Genomic DNA, 16816 nt, shown 5'->3' with positions numbered 1-16816 from the left:
ACCGATTCCACTGAAAGATAAGCTTTGTGTTTAACTCTCCTGGCTTATCTATGTGCACAAGGCCTTTTATGCCCTCTACATCCCTGTGTGTATTTTCTGAACCATGTGCTTGCCTGATGCTCATGGAGATCAGAAGGCATTGAATCCCTTCAAACTGGAGTTAACAGATGGTTGTGATTTACCATGAGGGTGCTTAGAACTGAATGCAGGTCCTCTACAAGAGCAACAAATGTTCTTAACCACTGAGCCATTTCTCTGGTCGTTTTGTTTTTAATTCTTCCCTCTTTAGCAGTAGCTCACAGATCCACAGACATGCAGCCTAAGTCTCCTTACTTTTCTGAACTACTCAGAAAAGCATGCTTTTTCCTTCTTTTATTTATTTCATTTTTATTTCTAAATCTTCAAAGCATGCAATCCCTAACATTTGGGCATCACCTTTTCTCCAAAGCTTCCCTCCCTGTGTAGCTGCCCTCCATGCTACCTTAACTCAAACAGCATGGCTTTCTCTGTTTGTCTTTCCATCTTTCTCCTCTAGGCAGCCGCTACCCTGGGATTTTTCTTTTAAACTGTAATAAAATTGTCCTCAAATTCACAAAGAAAACTTTTCCATTCTTACTAGGTTCTCTATAATAAAACAAACCATTTACCTATAAATCGTTTATTGGACTGTACTCACTGAATGAGGGAGCACCAAAACTTGGGAACTTGCTTAGATGTAAAGTGTACCAGCTTACTGCTGTGATTTTGGACTCCATTACCTGCTATGTTGGAGTGAGGGGAGGTTCACTGTGGTGCCCAGACTGGCCTCATACTCTTGACAACAAGTGATCTTCCAGTCCCCGACTTGGATTAGTTAAGATTATAGGCATGCGCCACTACCCCATGGTGTCTAGCATTATATAAAAATGTACTAACTGGATTTATTTTCAGTCTCTGGGATTTCAGAAATAAACCCTTATACTGAACACTCTCTTCTCCCTCTGAAGAAGTTAGAAATGACTGTTCTTAAGTAGTGCTTATTTTCTAAGCAGAAAGTTCTCTTACGTCTTTTAGGATTATATTCAACTATTGCATCCCTGGTGTCAAGTCAATGTTGGATCCTGTCGATTTATGCTGGGACGGTGTTACCTGGTTACAGGAGAAGTACAGAAGGTAAATTACATTTGAATGGTGAGCAAACTAGTGCAAGGAAGATGCCTGGCTTCCATCTAAGATATAGTAAATGGGAGGCACAGAATCTTCTAGAAAAGGTTAAAGAAGGACATCATATGTGCATTAGGATTGGCCAGCTACTAGTACTTTGTTAATTAGTACTGGGAAATAAGAAGAATACATTAAACTCCCTATGCCCCAGTATAGATGTTTTTAGGAATTAGTGATCCATTTTTTAAAAGTTGAATTAACTTAAAATGCACATAGTTGGAGCTGGTAGAAGGTTCAGCAGTGAAGAGCTCAGGCTGTCTTTCCATAGGATCCAGGTTTAATTCCCAGTCCATGCACAGACCACAACCAAGTGTAACTCCAGTAAAATGATATGAAGCTTTCTGGCAAGTGTTGCACAAACATCCATATTTAATAAAGCTAAAGAAAAAAAAGATTGACTTAGTGAACAGTCATATTCCTACCAGTTACATTCTTTAGTTGGTATAGCTGCTGTAGTTGCCTTATTACTAATTTATCTGATTAAAAACATAAAGATAATTTTTAAGGTTTTAAAAACCCAAATAGACATCTTATTAATTTTACATGTATGTGTGAGACACTAGCATTAAATCCAGAGCCTAACATGTTAGAGAAGTCCACTTCCACTAAGCTATATCCATGGACCAATTCCACTTTGTTAATTAAATAATAGGAATTTATCCCTCAAAATGTAAGATCAAGGTATTGATAGAACTAGCTTAATTCTCATGATTTCCCCCTCCCCCCCTTTTTAATGATTTATGTTTATTTTATGTGCATTCGTGTTTTGCCTGCATTTATGTCCATGTGATGATGTCAGATCTCCTATAACTGGAGTTACAGGCAGTTGTGAGCAGCCATGTGGGTGCTAGGAATTGAATCCTGATCTTCTGTGAGAAAAGACGGTACTCTTAACTGCTGGGTCTCCAGCTCCCCCAGTTTTTGTTTGTTTTGGTTTTTTTTTTTTTTTCTTTTTTTCTTCCTTTTTAAGATTTATTTATTATGTACATACTGTTCTGTCTGCATGTCAGAAGAGAGCACCAGGTCTCATTATAGATGGTTGTGAGCCATCATGTGGTTGCTGGGAATTGAACTCTGGACCTCTGAAAGAGCAGCAGTCAGTGCTCTTAACCTCTGAGCCATCTCTCCGGACCTTGTTTTGGTTTTTTTTTGTTTTGTTTTGTTTTGTTTTTTTCAAGACAGGATTTCTTTGTAGCCCTGGCTATCCTAGACTAAAATTCAGAGATCCACCTGCCTCTGCCGCCCAAGTGCTAGTACTAAAGATGTGTGCCACCACTGCCAGCTTTTAAAACTTATTAATTTGGGTTTGAGGTTGACCTTAAATTTGCTATCCTGGTGCTTTAGCCTCCCAAAATTGGAAATACAGGCATCTACTCTATCACATGCCTTGTATGTCTGCATTTTGTTTTGAGACAGGATTTTACTATGTAGCTGTAGCTACTGTAGAATTCACTGTGTAGAACCGACTGACCTTGAACTCACAGATATCCACCTGCCTCTGCTTCCCAAGTGCTGAAAGTGTGAGCTACCATGCCTGACACATGTTTGTTGTTGTTTTTTGTTTGTTTGTTTTGTGTTATTAAGACAGGATCTCACTATGTAGCCCTGGCTCACCTTGAACTCAATAAAAATTCACTCACCTCTACCCTCTGAGTGCTGAGACTTGTTATCACATCTGCTTTGTAATAATAATATTTAAGGTGCTGGAGAGATGGTTCAGTGGTTAAGAATGCTTGTTACCACTGTAGAGGACCCAAGTTAAATTCCCAGACTACATACGGTTACTCACGATCAGTCTAACTCCGATTCCAGGGAATCTGACATTCTTTTTGAATGCACACAAATCATATACATACATCAGGCAAAGTACAAATCTTTATATAATAATGGCATAATTTTTAAAAGTTAGGGCCTGGATTGATGGCTCTGAGGTTAGGAGCACTGACTGCTCTTCCAGAAGTCCTAAATTCAATTCCCAGTAACCACATGGTGGCTCACAACCATCTGTAATGAGATCTGGTAGCTTCTACTTGTGTGCAGACATACATGAAGGCAGGATGTTGTATACATAATAAGTAAATAAATCTTTCAAAAATAAATAAATAAAAGTTAGAGAGGAACAGTCAAGATGGCTTATTAGTGGTAAGAGCCCTTGCCAACAAGCCTGAACCTAAGTTAGTCCACAGAGTCCCCATTGTGGAAGGGAAGAACAATTTCCTAAAATTTGTCCTCTGACCTCTGTATGTGTACTATGGCACATGTGCACGAAAAGTAGGTGTAAAAAACAAAAATTATTTTTTCTAGATTAGAAAATTTTAAGAAAAATATTAAATGATTCCTCAAAATTTAGATTTCGCAGCCAGGCGTGGTTTAATCCTAGCACTTGGGAGGCATAGGTAGTAGGCAAATCTCTCTGAGTTTGAGACCAGCCTAATCTATATCATGAGTTCCAATACAGCTAGGGCTATATATATAAAGACCCTGTCTCAAAAAACCAAAACAGATAAACAAAAGACATTCAGATATGACAGAAAATATGAATGTAATATAGGCTTTCTTAAGCAATTGTGCTTCTCTTTTAGCTTTTCCTAGTATATGTATCCTGATTTATAACAACTAGAATTGGAATAAACTTTTTGTTTGTTTGTTGAAACAGGGTCTCACTATGTAGCCCAAGCTGGCCTCACATTCATATCTTTATGCTTCTGCCTCAAGACTGATGAGGTTAGAGGTGTATCCCCCTATGCCCAGCCTTTAAAGGATGTCTTGTAAATCACTTTGTATTTTATTCTTTATCTCTTCAGGCTCTGGAATGTTTCTGTCAGGCAGCATCTGAAGTGGGCAAAGAAGAATTCTTAGATCGCTTGATCCGCTCAGAGGATGGGGAGATTGTGTCCACTCCCAAGCTGCAGTATTATGATAAGGTACAGTGTTGTGGTCTGGCCTTCTCAAAGCACTGTGTACAGAAATATGCCTAAAATACATTGTCTTGGCATTGAATTGCTCCTAGAACTTTCAAGTGAAAACAGAAGCAGACAAGTGGAGAAGCTATGAGTTTCTCTCTTGCAAGGGACCATTATGTTTATCAACACAGGTTTAACTGGTATTCTGTTGGTCCATTTGTTGCCCTTTGAGGTAGGCCTCTTGGAAGAGTCAAGTCCCAAGAGTCCCAGCTAGGGGTGAGGGTAAGGTAGTCCCACCTTCATCTGTCCCTTCTTGTTTGGTAGGTTATGTTTACATGACCAAATAGATTTACTCATTTTACTGCTTCACTTAAATAAAACTTTTCTTCACTTTTTTTTCTTTTTTTTTTTTTTTTAATTCACTCAAAATGCTGAGTGGTGGCATGCTGCTTGGAAAATATAATGAGATTTTTCATTTAAAAAAAATAGAAGGTGGGAATATAGCTTAATAGCAGAATCTTTGTCTAGTGTTCATGATGTCCTAAGTTTGAACCCCAGGAGGGAAAAAATACCACAGAAGAGCCAGGTTGAAGACAGTATATAACTGTGAAGTATAAACATGAGGAAAAGAGAAAACTAGCATTTCGGCCTTGATCTAAACTGTATCGGCTACATTACACAGTGGCAGTCTATAATCAAGTCTGATTAAGTCAACCAGAAACAATGGGACTTTTTAAAATGTAGTTTTCTGTTTGGGGGTTTGTTTGTTTGTTTGTTTTGTTGTTGTTTTTGTTTTTTGTGGGTTTTTTTTTGTTGTTGTTGTTTTTTTTTGTTTTTCGAGACAGGGTTTCTCTGTGGCTTTGGAGGCTGTCCTGGAACTAGCTCTTGTAGGCCAGGCTAGTCTCGAACTCATGCCTCCTGAGTGCTGGGATTAAAGGCATGCGCCACCAACGTCTGTCTGGTTGGCTTTTGAAGTAACATCTCATATAGCCCAGGCTGGCTGAATTTACTGTGTAGCTCTTGTTCCTCTTACCTTCACATTTCAAATCTGGGATTACAGACGTGCACTATAATGCCTAGCTCATCTAGAAAAATCTTAACTATTATCAAAATTATTCTGTCCATCTTGGCCTCTCACCCTATGGTGCTAGTTAACTGACCAGGTAGTCTCTCTGCCACTGAGCTACACTTGTCAGTACCTTTGATTTTTATCATCGTCTCTCCTATCTTTTCTGAGTAACTTAGAACCATTGGAATTCTACTGTCAGATGAAATTTTGGTTTTTTGTCTGTATGTATATGTAAATGCCAGTGCCCAAGGAGGCTTCTGATCTCCCCAGAGCTAAAGTTATAGGCACTGAGTGGTACCTGATGTGGGTGCTGGGAATTGAACTCAAGCCCACTGCAAGAGCTAAACAGGCTTTTAACTGCTGAGCCATCTCTTCAGCCCCAATCACATGAGTTTTAACAGAAATTTCTTAACTTCTTAGGTTTTACGTCTACTCGATGTTGTTGGACTGCCTGAACTGGTTATTCAGCTGGCTACATCAGCGATTACTGAAGCCGGTGATGACTGGAAAAGTCAGGTGAAAACTAATTAAATTTGTTTTCCTTAAGATTCATTGTGAGTATGATATTTTAATTTCTAATGCTCTTTTTTGATATTCGATTCAGGCTACTTTAAGAACATGCATTTTCAAGCATCATTTGGACTTGGGTCACAATAGCCAAGCATATGAAGCCTTAACCCAGATTCCTGATTCCAGCAGGTAATCTCCTAGTCATTTTTAAAGAAAGCAGTTTACCAGCCCTGTTTAACTCACTAAGAAAATTTACCCTTATCTCCTCCTCTCCTTCTAGGCAGTTAGACTGTTTGCGACAGCTGGTGGTAGTTCTTTGTGAACGCTCCCAACTGCAGGATCTTGTAGAGTTTCCCTATGTGAATCTGCATAATGAGGTAATTAATTTGTCCACTCTGTCTAGTAACAAGTCTTTCAGCGGCCTTGATTGCTGCTAACTTCAGTATCTGATTGCTCATCTTTTTGTTAGGTTGTGGGAATAATTGAATCACGTGCTAGGGCTGTGGACCTTATGACTCACAATTACTACGAACTTCTCTATGCTTTTCACATCTACCGCCACAATTACCGAAAAGGTGAGCATTTGTCCAATAATATTGAAAAACAATTTTTGAGCATACTGAATATATATTGAATATATATATAATTGAATATATATATAGGGTATATTTTTTTTAACATGACATGATTTTTTTAATTTACTTTTATTTTATGTGCATTGGTGTTTTGCCTGAATGTATGTGTGAGGATGTTGGATCTTGGAGTTATAAACAGTTGTGAGCTGCTATGTGGATGCTGGGAATTGAACCAGGGTCCTCTGGTCAGCAGCAGTCAACCTTCTCAATCCCTGAACCATCTCTTCAGCCCTATTTTTTAAATATTATTGTTTTGTTTTTTTTTTTTTCTATGCACATGTGTTATGGCAGACTTGTAGACATCACAGGACAGTTTACAGAGTCGATCCTCTCCTCTGACGGTGTATGTGGGTTCCAGGGATCAAACATGGGTTTTCCAGTTTGGCAATAAATACCTTTATTCGCTGAACTATCTCACCAACCCCATGTTGGCAGTTTTTCCTATTATTTTTGCCTTTGTTTTCTTTTTTCATATTGGAGCTCAAACTCAAGGTCCCAGGTATTAAGCAAAATCTCTATGACTGAACTACTTCTAGCCTTTTTTTTTCCTTTCTGCATTAGCCATTTGTAAGTGAACTATTCGGAGGTAACGTGACATTCCAAGTGTTGCATGACCACTGTCCAGAACTCTTTTCCTCCTAAGAAACTGAAGGTCTATGCCACTGTTCCTCTTGCACTCTCCGTCCCTAACACACACTATTCTGGTTGCCTTCTGGATTTGTCTGCTGCATTCTCCAGTGCTTGTCTTTGGAACTGGCTTATTTGAATTAGCTTGACTTTAACTCATCTATGTAGTTGCATGTGTTAGAATTTCCTTTTTATGTCCCTTTTTAAGATTGAATTGTTTCGGGCGTTGGTGGCGCACACCTTTAATCCCAGCACACGGGAGGCAGAGGCAGGTAGATCTCTGTGAGTTCGAGGCCAGCCTGGTCTCCAGAGCGAGTGCCAGGATAGGCTCCAAAGCTACACAGAGAAACCCTGTCTGGAAAAAAAAAAAAAAAGATTGAATTGTAGCCTGTCGGTGGTGGTGCGCACTTTTAAGGCAGTCTTGGAATCCCACACTTGGAAGGCAGCCTGGTCTACAGAGTAAGTTCCAGGGCAGGCTTCGAAGCTACAGAAAAACCAAGGGGGGAAAAAAAAGAACTCAAAAATCACCTTTAGCTACAAAGTGAATTCAAGGCCAACCAGGATTCATAGCTATTGTACTTTTTACATTCCCTGAAAAGGTGCCACAAGTGTTGTATTTTGCATTTTCACCAATAGTTTTTGTGTGTGGCTTTAAGTTTCACCAACAGTTTTGTGTGTGACAACTCAGAGTTGCCTCAAATTTTAGTATCTCATGTGTAACGGATTCTTTTTGTAACTGAGAAGAAGCGTTTTTGTCTAATTGACTCTTGTCTTATAGCTGGTACAGTGATGTTTGAATATGGCATGCGTCTTGGCAGAGAGGTTCGAACTCTCCGGGGATTGGAGAAGCAAGGCAACTGTTACCTGGCTGCTATTAACTGTTTACGCCTTATTCGTCCAGAGTATGCATGGATTGTACAGCCAGCCTCTGGGGCAGTGGTATGAAAACTTTTCTTTGGAGGATTTTTGAATCATTATAGTTTTTTGGTTTTTTTGTTTGTTTGGTTGGGTTTTTTTGTTTTGTTTTGTTTTGTTTTTGGCCTTTCAACTATTCTCTCATTTGCTTCATTTCATTTAAAATGTCTGCTGAGGATGTTGGTTGTAGTGGCGAATACCTATAATCCCAGCACTCAGGAAGTGAAGACAAGGAGGATCAGGACTTCAAAGCCAGCCTCAGCCACATAGTGAATTTAAGGCCTGCCTGGTCTACATGAAACCCTATCTCAAAAAAATGCTTAATAAGTGATAACCACTTTTAAAATCAGTTTATAATAATTTATAATAAAGTTTATAATAAAATCAGTTTATAAAATTGTTTATAATAGTTACCATTTGAGAAGGTGGGCATAGTTTTTCCTATCCCGATGAAAGCTTTTTGTGTTACTAGAGGATTGCCCAAGGTTACAGTGACGACAGAACTATGGAGCTAGTGGAGCATGTGATTTACATACAGATCAAATCTATGACCTTGGTCTAAATAACATGTGATAAATAAATGAGTCCTTTTGGTAAACAGCTCCACTTTATTGTGTAGTGGTTACAGTTACCCCTGTAAGAGTTATGTCAATTGAACTAAGAATAATTCATTGTCAGGTGTGGTGGTGCATGCCTTTGATCCCAGCACTTAGTAAGCAGAAGCAGGTGGATTCTGGCTTTGAGGCTAGCCTGGTCTACATAGTAAGTTCCAGGACAGCCTATAAGCTACATAGTGAGACCCTGACTCAAAAATTAAAAAATAAAAAATACAAACAATATCAAAATTCTACTGAGAATTTAAGCATGAATGTTCTAATAGTTAATGCTATAGAAATAAAATACTGTCTTTTAGCCAGGCAATGGTGGTGCCCACCTTTAATCCCAGCACTCTGGAGGCAGAGGCAGGTGGATCTTTACGAGTTTGAGGTCAGCCTACCTGGACTACTGAGGGAGTTCTAGGACACCCAAAGCTTCACACAGAGACCTTGTCTGGACCTCCTCACCACTACCACCACCCCCCAAAAAAAGCTATCTTTTATAGTTAAGTCACTGGTTTTTGTCTTTCAGTCTGATCGCCCTGGAGCATCTCCTAAGAGGAATTATGATGGCGAGTGCACAGTTGCCCCAAGTGAGTCAGGGATTTCTCGTCTTTGACAGTAGCTATTGTTATAGTTCAGGTGATTTGGATTAAGGGTGGGTGGGTGTGTGTGTGTGTGTGTGTGTGTGTGTGTGTGTGTGTGTGTGTGTATGTGTGACAGTGATTATATGTAATATAGACATTACTAAATATTGCACATAGTCAGTCCGTATGGTAAAATTATCTCATTTTAGTTAGTTTCAACTTTCTAATCTGCTAAGTGGTCTTAAGAGGCCTTTGAAAATACCGTACTGTTGCTGGGCAGTGGTGGTGCACGCCTTTAATCCCAGAACCAGGGAGGCAGAGAATTCAAGGCTAACCTGGTCTGTAAAGCTAGTTCTAGGAGAGCCAGGGCTACACAGAGAAACCCTGTCTCGAAAAATGAAAAGAAAATACCATATTGTCATGTAAGAAATGAAAATTACTTTCAGGTGTTTCTTTGGGAATCTCTATGATCTAACCCGACAGTGGGGTGCATAGGCAGGCAGATTTCTGTAAGTTCAAGGCCAACCTAATCTATAAATCCACTTCTAGGACAGCCAAGGCTACATTGAGAAACCTCAGGGGAAATGGCGGGGGTGGGGGGTGGGTTAAGGAGGTAGCTCAGCGGATAAAGTGCCTACTCTACAAGCATGAGGAACTGAGTTCAGATCCCCTGTACCCACGTGCAAAGCCAGGCATATGGTGTACACCTGTAACCTAGCTCTGAAGAAGAAACAAAGATCCTTGGAGCTCACTGGCCAGCTAATCTGGCCCAATTGGTGATTTCTAGGTTCAGTGAAAGACAAAGTCTCAAAAAAATAAGGTAAAGTCAGGTATGATGACACATGCCTTTAATTCTAGCACTCAGACAGAGGCAGGTGTATCTCTGGGTTAAAAGCCTGTCTGGTCTACATAACAAGTTCTAGGCCAGCCAAAACTATGTAGTCAGACCTGTCTCAAAAAAAAAAGTAGAAAGCAGAAGTGTTGGTTGGTGTTGATTATTGTGTTTAAGTTAACTCAGTACCTAATGTCTTCATCAGGAGCCCTTATAAATGGATTGTGGCCTTTCACAAAGAGCTTGGACTATGGCTTTTCTAATCATTTGGTTTGACTCAGCTGTGTGTATAAAGAAAGGGACATTGTTTAATTTTTACTGAATTCTCTGTTTTCTTCATTTCTTCCTTGATGCCTTGGAAAATTAAACCGAGAGACCTTGTCCCACTCTCGCTCCCCAAAAATGAAATGACTTAATGTTCAGTCAAAATTAACAAGTTCATTTAATAGACACTTCTTATGCTTTGGGTAATGAAATTTATTTGGTTACTAGCCAATCGGCAAATTGAAATTCTGGAACTGGAAGATCTGGAAAAAGAATGCTCTTTAGCTCGAATTCGCCTCACGTTGGCACGGCATGATCCATCAGCGATTGCCATTGCAGGTAGGAATTTAACTTCTAACCAACCTGTAGCAGTGACACAGGCAGTGGGGTGATGTGTTAGGTAGGTCTGAGGCAAAAGAGTGTTACTCAGATATTTGTCAACAATCAAAGCTTTTGGTCTCATTTGTGTGTGCCCTTGGGTGCACTAGCTAACCGTATTCCATTTCCACAGGAAGTTCATCAGCAAAAGAGATGGTCACTCTCTTAGTTCAAGCTGGCCTCTTTGACACTGCCATATCACTCTGTCAGACTTTTAAGCTTCCCTTAACACCAGTCTTTGAGGGACTTGCTTTTAAGTAAGTAAAAATTACCTTTCAATAGCCCTAATTTTCAAAGGGTGGTGGTGGCACATACCTCTAATCCCAGCACTCCGGAGGCAGAGGCAGGCAGATCTCTGAGTTTGAGGCCAGCCTGGTCTACAGAGTGAGTGCCAGAACAGGCTTTATAGCTACTTAGAGAAACCCTGTCTCAAAAAACAACAAAAAGCCTAATTTTGTAATATCTCAGAGATTCTGTCTTAGTATTTAGTATGATACAGTAATCAGAAGCAGCTAAACCATTACAAAGAAGTGCTCTGTTTGATTTGTGCAAGAATTTTTTAAGTTGATAGCTTACAATTTTATTTTTTAAAAATGTTTTTCAGGAGTGGCAGAGAGGTAAAGGCAGGAAAATGGGGTTCAAAGTCAGTCTCTGCTATATAAGACCATGTCTCAAAAACAAACCAAAAACCTTGATTTTGAGCTTTCTTGAGAATTCGCTCTGAATTAGATAATGATAATGGTGCTCATTCTAGTTGAGATGTGTTCTTTTCAGTCCTTTGGGACATCTTTGGCCTTTGTAGTCAGTTTTTGAAAATTGTGTCTTTCTTGTTTCTCCTCTTTCTCCTGCATGCGTGCATGTGCCAGAAGACTACCTGGGATGTTGTTCCTCAGAAGCTGTCTACCTTGGTTTTGAGACAGGATCTCTCACCAGGGCCTGGAGCTTGCCCCTTAGGCTAGGCTGATGGGTCAGTGATCTTAGGAGAAATCCTGTCTCTACCTCCCCAACCTGGGGTTACTGGCATGCCCCCATGCCCAGCTTTTTATTTGGCTGCTGGGGATCAAATGTGTGTCCTACACTTGTGTAACAAACACTTCAACCACTCAGCCATTGTACAGTCCCTAAAAATTAATTTATGAGCTGGAAGTTTAGCACAGTGATAGACTTGCCTAGCATGAGCAGGGTCCTTCATAAGTCCTACCCTAACACTTGTTTTTTGAGACAGGATTTCTCCCCATACCATATAGCCCAGAATGGCCTAAAAGTCATGGTATTCCAGCCTTCTAAGTGCTGATATTACAGATGACTTTTTGTTGAAGTTATAGCTATTGGTAAACTTACTTTGTGAATGGAAGTATTTTGAAACATTATAATTTGGGGGGCTGAAGAGATAGTTCAGTGGCTAAGAGCTGCTTGGCCTCCACAGGTACCAGGCATGCAAATGGTGCACAGACAAACATGAAGCAAAGCACCCTTATGTATAAAAAAAAATTTTTTTTTTAATCACTAGTCTACAGGGTGAGTTTCAGGACAGTCAGGGCTGTTACACAGAGAAATCCTGTCTCAAAATAAAGGGCTGGTCTCAAATCTCACAGAGATACCTACCTGTCTCCCAAGTGCTGGAATTAAAGGTGCAAATTGTCTCTTGACATCTGATAGACATGTGGGTTCCCCCAGCTGTGTGGCTTTTAGAAGAAGGGGAAGCCTGTACACTAAAAATGAGTTCACTGATAGGCCAGAGCTAAAATTGTCTTATCTGCCTAAATGTTGTAGCACAATTAAGTGGCACTTAAGCATTAGTTATTGGTGTGGGACCGTTTTCATTGCAGGTGCATCAAGTTACAGTTTGGAGGAGAAGCAGCACAAGCAGAAGCCTGGGCCTGGCTAGCAGCCAATCAATTGTCTTCTGTCATCACTACTAAGGAGTCCAGGTAGCCCTAGTGTTCCTCTAAGCCTGGGTAGATTTACCATTTGCAAAGCTGTAGTACTATTCCCTTGAATAGATAACTTTTTTTTTAAAAAGATTTTATTTATCATGTATGCATCATTCTGCTTCCATGTATATCTGCACACCAGAAGAGGGCACCAGATCTCATAACGGATGGTTGTGAGCCACCATGTGGTTGCTGGGAATTGAACTCAGGACCTCTGGAAGAACAGTCAGTGCTCTTAACCTCTGAGCCATCTCTCCAGCCCCCGAATAGATAACTTTTTAAAAAGATTTGTGTGCGGATGTTTTGCCTGAGTGTGTGGATGTAATGTAAACTATGTGTGTACTTGGTGACAGGGAAGTCAAAACTGGAGTTATGGATGACTGTGAGCCACAATGGGGGTGCTGGGAACTGAACTCAGGTCCTCTGCAAGAGCAACAAGTACTCTTAATTGCTGGACCATCTCTCCAGCCCCTTGAGTAGAGCTTTATGCTAACCATTTTACTCTTATTTCTTGTTCATTTTGGGGGAGGGGTATTTGTTTGTTTGGTTTTTGGTTTTCTGTTACTTTTGAGTTTTTTTGAGACAGGTTTTCTCTGTGTAGTGGTGGCTGTTCTGGGACTCACTCTGTAGACCAGACTGGCCTCGAACTCAGAGAGATCTGCCTGCCTCTGCTTCCTAAGTGCCGGGATTAAAGGCATGTGCTACCACCTTTTTGGCTAATTGGAGGTTTCTTGTTCTTTTGAAATAAGATCTCACTATGTGGCCCACACGTGTCAAATTCCTCTAGGAACAAATGTGGGTCTTCTGGAGAAGCAGCCAGTATTCTTAACCACTGAGCTATCTATCTCTCCAGCCCTCTGCTAAGTTTTTATAGAAGCTGGAAGTTGGTTTAGAAACATGGCTCAGTGGTTAAGAGTGCATGTTGCAACCAGACATAATGGCACACACCTTTAATCTCAGCACTAGAGAGGGAGAGGCAGGCCGATCTCTGTGAGTTGAAGGTTGGCCTGGTCTACATAGTGAGTTCCAGGACAGCCAGAACTAGGTAGAAACCCTGTCTCATGGAAGGAAGGAAGGAAGGAAGGAAGGAAGGAAGGAAGGAAGGAAGGAAGGAAGGAAGGAAGGAAGGAAGGAAGGAAGGAAGGAAGGATTCTTATAAGACTCAAGTTTGATTCCCAGCACCTATATCAGGCAGCTTACAGCAGTCATAAATGGATCTCCAGGGTCTCCTGGACCCTGTGGGCACCTGCATTCACATGTACACAGACACATATGTAGACACATAATTTAAAAAAATAAATAAGGGGTTGGAGAGATGGATCAGAGGTTAAGAGCACTGGCTGCTCTTCCAGAAGTCCTGAGTTCAATTCCCAACAACCACATGGTGGCTCCCAACCATTTATGATGAGATTGGTGCCCTCTTCTGGCATGCAGTCATACATGCAGGCAGAATACTGAATACGTAATAAATAAATAAATCTTTAAAATAAATAAATAAGGGGCTGGAGAGATGACTCTTTTAAGAGCACTTACTGCTCTTTCAGGGGACCTGGGTTCGATTTCCAGCACCCACATGGTGGCTTCCAACTGTCTGTATGTAACTCCAGTTCCAGGGGTTCCAATACCCCCTTCTGGGTACTGCATGCATGTAGTGCACAGATACACAAAGGCAAAACACATACAACTTTAAAAATAAATTTTAAAACATTTGTTTTTGTTTTTTAAGATACCCTTAAAGACAAAAGTCTTTGTTTACTTGGTTTAACTGTGATTTTTCCTCCATTCCTTCTATTAAGCTGAGACTATATGGCTGTCATCATAGTGTCCTTTTTACTCTTTAGCCCTCTGCCGTGCACTAACCTCCATTGTCTACTTTGTTCTGACATTCTTTTTTTTTTTTTTTTTTTTTTTTTCCTCGAGACAGGGTTTCTCTGGGTAGCTTTGGAGCCTATCCTGGCACTCGCTCTGGAAACCAGGCTGGCCTCGAACTCACAGAGATCTGCCTGCCTCTGCCTCCCGAGTGCTGGAATTAAAGGCGTGCGCCACCAACGCCCAGCTGTTCTGACATTCTTTATGTACTTACTTTGCCCAAGACCTCAAGATAGTGTAAATAAACTTAGTTCCTTCAGAACTCCTTCGAACAATCCTAATTCTAGTAAACTGCCTTTTATGAAATGCATTTATACTGTATTATGCAGTTTAGCATTTAAAATGATAGTGTTTTAAAACCTGAAAGTTCTTGTTTAAATCTGTCCTCTAATGATGTTACAGCATATCTGAGCTTGCATGATTTATAAACAGTAGAAGTTGATTTACCTCATGTTCTGGAAGCTAGAATTCCAACAAGATTCCAGCGTCTACAAGGACCTTCTTGCTATATAAAAAGCAGTCTGTCCTTTACACCTAATACATCAATCATGATTCACCCAGTTCTTCACTGGGAACACTGATGTGTTCATGAGACAGGAGCCTCTACTAGACCACACTTCTCAGAACTATTATGTGGGAGATTGTTTCCCCACAAGGGCAGGGGAGATGACTCTAGTCGTTCTCAGCATCCATGCTGGCTGGTTCATAACCATCTGTAACTACAACTCCAGGAGTCTGACACCCTACTCTTGCCTCTGCAGATACCTATACACATGTATGCAAACATGCATATATTTATATGTGTATATACTTATATATGTACATATACACACAAAAACACACTAAGTGTAAACTTATAAAAATAATCTTTTTTTTTTTTTAATCTGAAACTGCTTCTGTATGTCTGTTCACGCCTATAATCACAGCACTCTGGAAGCAAACAGTAGGGTCTTAAGATCAGCCTGGACTACATAGTAAAACCTCATCTCTAATAACTGATTAATAGTAAAGAAATCTGAATTCCTCTGTCCTTTTTCCTTTTTCCAAGTGCTACAGATGAAGCATGGAGGCTATTGTCAACTTATTTGGAAAGATACAAAGTCCAGAATAACTTGTATCATCACTGTGTAATTAACAAGTTGTTGTCTCATGGAGTTCCTTTGCCTAACTGGCTTATAAACAGTTACAAGGTATGTAATATTGAGGTGGAGTGATAATTCAAGAAAATGTTCTGACTTACAAGCCAGTTGTAGCAGTACTTGGGAGCTGGAGGCAAGAAGATCAGGGGGATTTCAAAGCCAGCCATTGCTACATAGTGAGTTCAGGACCAGCCTTGGCTAAATGAGACACTGTCAAAAATGGAAGGGGGCAATAGAGAAAATTCAGATTTACATTTATATCTCAGTCACAGCTAACAGGACTAAAACAGTTTAAGTTAAATTCCACACACAGTAATGGGAATTTAAGTAAGCGTTCTACGAGTTAAGTACTAGGAATTTAGATTTAAAGTTTCATGAGCTGGTAATTAGATTAATATCTACTTCTGTGATCACTAAACAGTGAGCTTATAATGAGTATATTATTAGATATGGTACAGCACCTACTATCCTTGCTCAAAAACTTGACAGCAGTGGGTAGAATAGTTACCAGATAATGCAACAGTGTTTCTTTGAATCAGAGGATTATATATTGGTCTATTGTCTGTTACCATGAAGAGGTACCTGGGCAGGCTAGCTTTATAGAGAAAGATTTTTACTTTGCTCAGTGTTTTATAAGCTAAACTTCAAGAACACATGCTCATTGTTTTGGCCTTCAGTGATTAGCCTCTGTGTTGCTCAGTATCATAGTGGATTGTATCATAGTAGGAATGCCTGGGAACATAACATGGTCATCATCAGACAGTAAGCCAGCGGCAATTCAGCCTCCATTGTCCTTCATAAGGGCTCACTCTCTTCAGAGGACATCACCATCTATAGCAAAATGGTTTGAATGGTGGCTTCTTTAAAATGTTGGTTCCTGGGTCTCATGTCAGACCTCAAAGTCAGATTACCTGAGGCAAGAAACCAGAACTCTGCATTTTGACAAGCTTATTTATTCTTATTTATTCATTCATTCATTCATTCATTCATTCATTCATTTTTTGAGACAAGGTCCCACCATAGCCCTGGCTGGCCTAGAATTTATTGGAAACTAGACTGGCCTTGAATTTATTATTTAAACTGGGCTGGACTTGAACTCAGAAAGCCACGAGCCTCCCCCTCCATGTATGGGAATTAGAAGTGTGCAATACCAAGCCAAGTTTTTGTTGTTGTGGTTTTAATATCTTTCCAATTTAGTATTCTGCTGAGACAAGTGTTTCTGATTTGCCTAGAATGTACACTTGAGTTTGAACATAGTATCTGAAACACATCTAGTGGGATAAGGAAGAATAATCCAAAAGTTACTACCAGTAAAATAGGGTGTTTTGTTTGTCTCTTGGGATTTTTGTTTTGTC

The 16816-nt window shown here is 40.1% G+C and overlaps 1 protein-coding gene across 1 annotated transcript in view; it reads left to right on the top strand.

Annotated features, from left to right (window-relative positions):
• Nup160 (nucleoporin 160) overlaps positions 1–16816 on the top strand; it is a 52905-nt gene that overhangs the window by 31662 nt on the left and 4427 nt on the right. Inside the window, exons 22-33 of the mRNA XM_027422614.2 lie at positions 1054–1152; positions 4008–4127; positions 5596–5691; positions 5780–5874; positions 5966–6062; positions 6155–6260; positions 7726–7886; positions 8991–9051; positions 10370–10480; positions 10653–10776; positions 12349–12450; positions 15371–15512. Coding sequence (XP_027278415.1) covers positions 1054–1152; positions 4008–4127; positions 5596–5691; positions 5780–5874; positions 5966–6062; positions 6155–6260; positions 7726–7886; positions 8991–9051; positions 10370–10480; positions 10653–10776; positions 12349–12450; positions 15371–15512 — 1314 coding nt within the window. The remainder of the gene's footprint in view (positions 1–1053; positions 1153–4007; positions 4128–5595; positions 5692–5779; positions 5875–5965; positions 6063–6154; positions 6261–7725; positions 7887–8990; positions 9052–10369; positions 10481–10652; positions 10777–12348; positions 12451–15370; positions 15513–16816) is intronic.

This window comes from Cricetulus griseus, chromosome 6 (genome assembly GCF_003668045.3).
Source record: "Cricetulus griseus strain 17A/GY chromosome 6, alternate assembly CriGri-PICRH-1.0, whole genome shotgun sequence".
NCBI classification, from domain to species: domain Eukaryota; kingdom Metazoa; phylum Chordata; class Mammalia; order Rodentia; family Cricetidae; genus Cricetulus; species Cricetulus griseus.
This window is presented reverse-complemented; position numbering and strand designations above follow the sequence as displayed.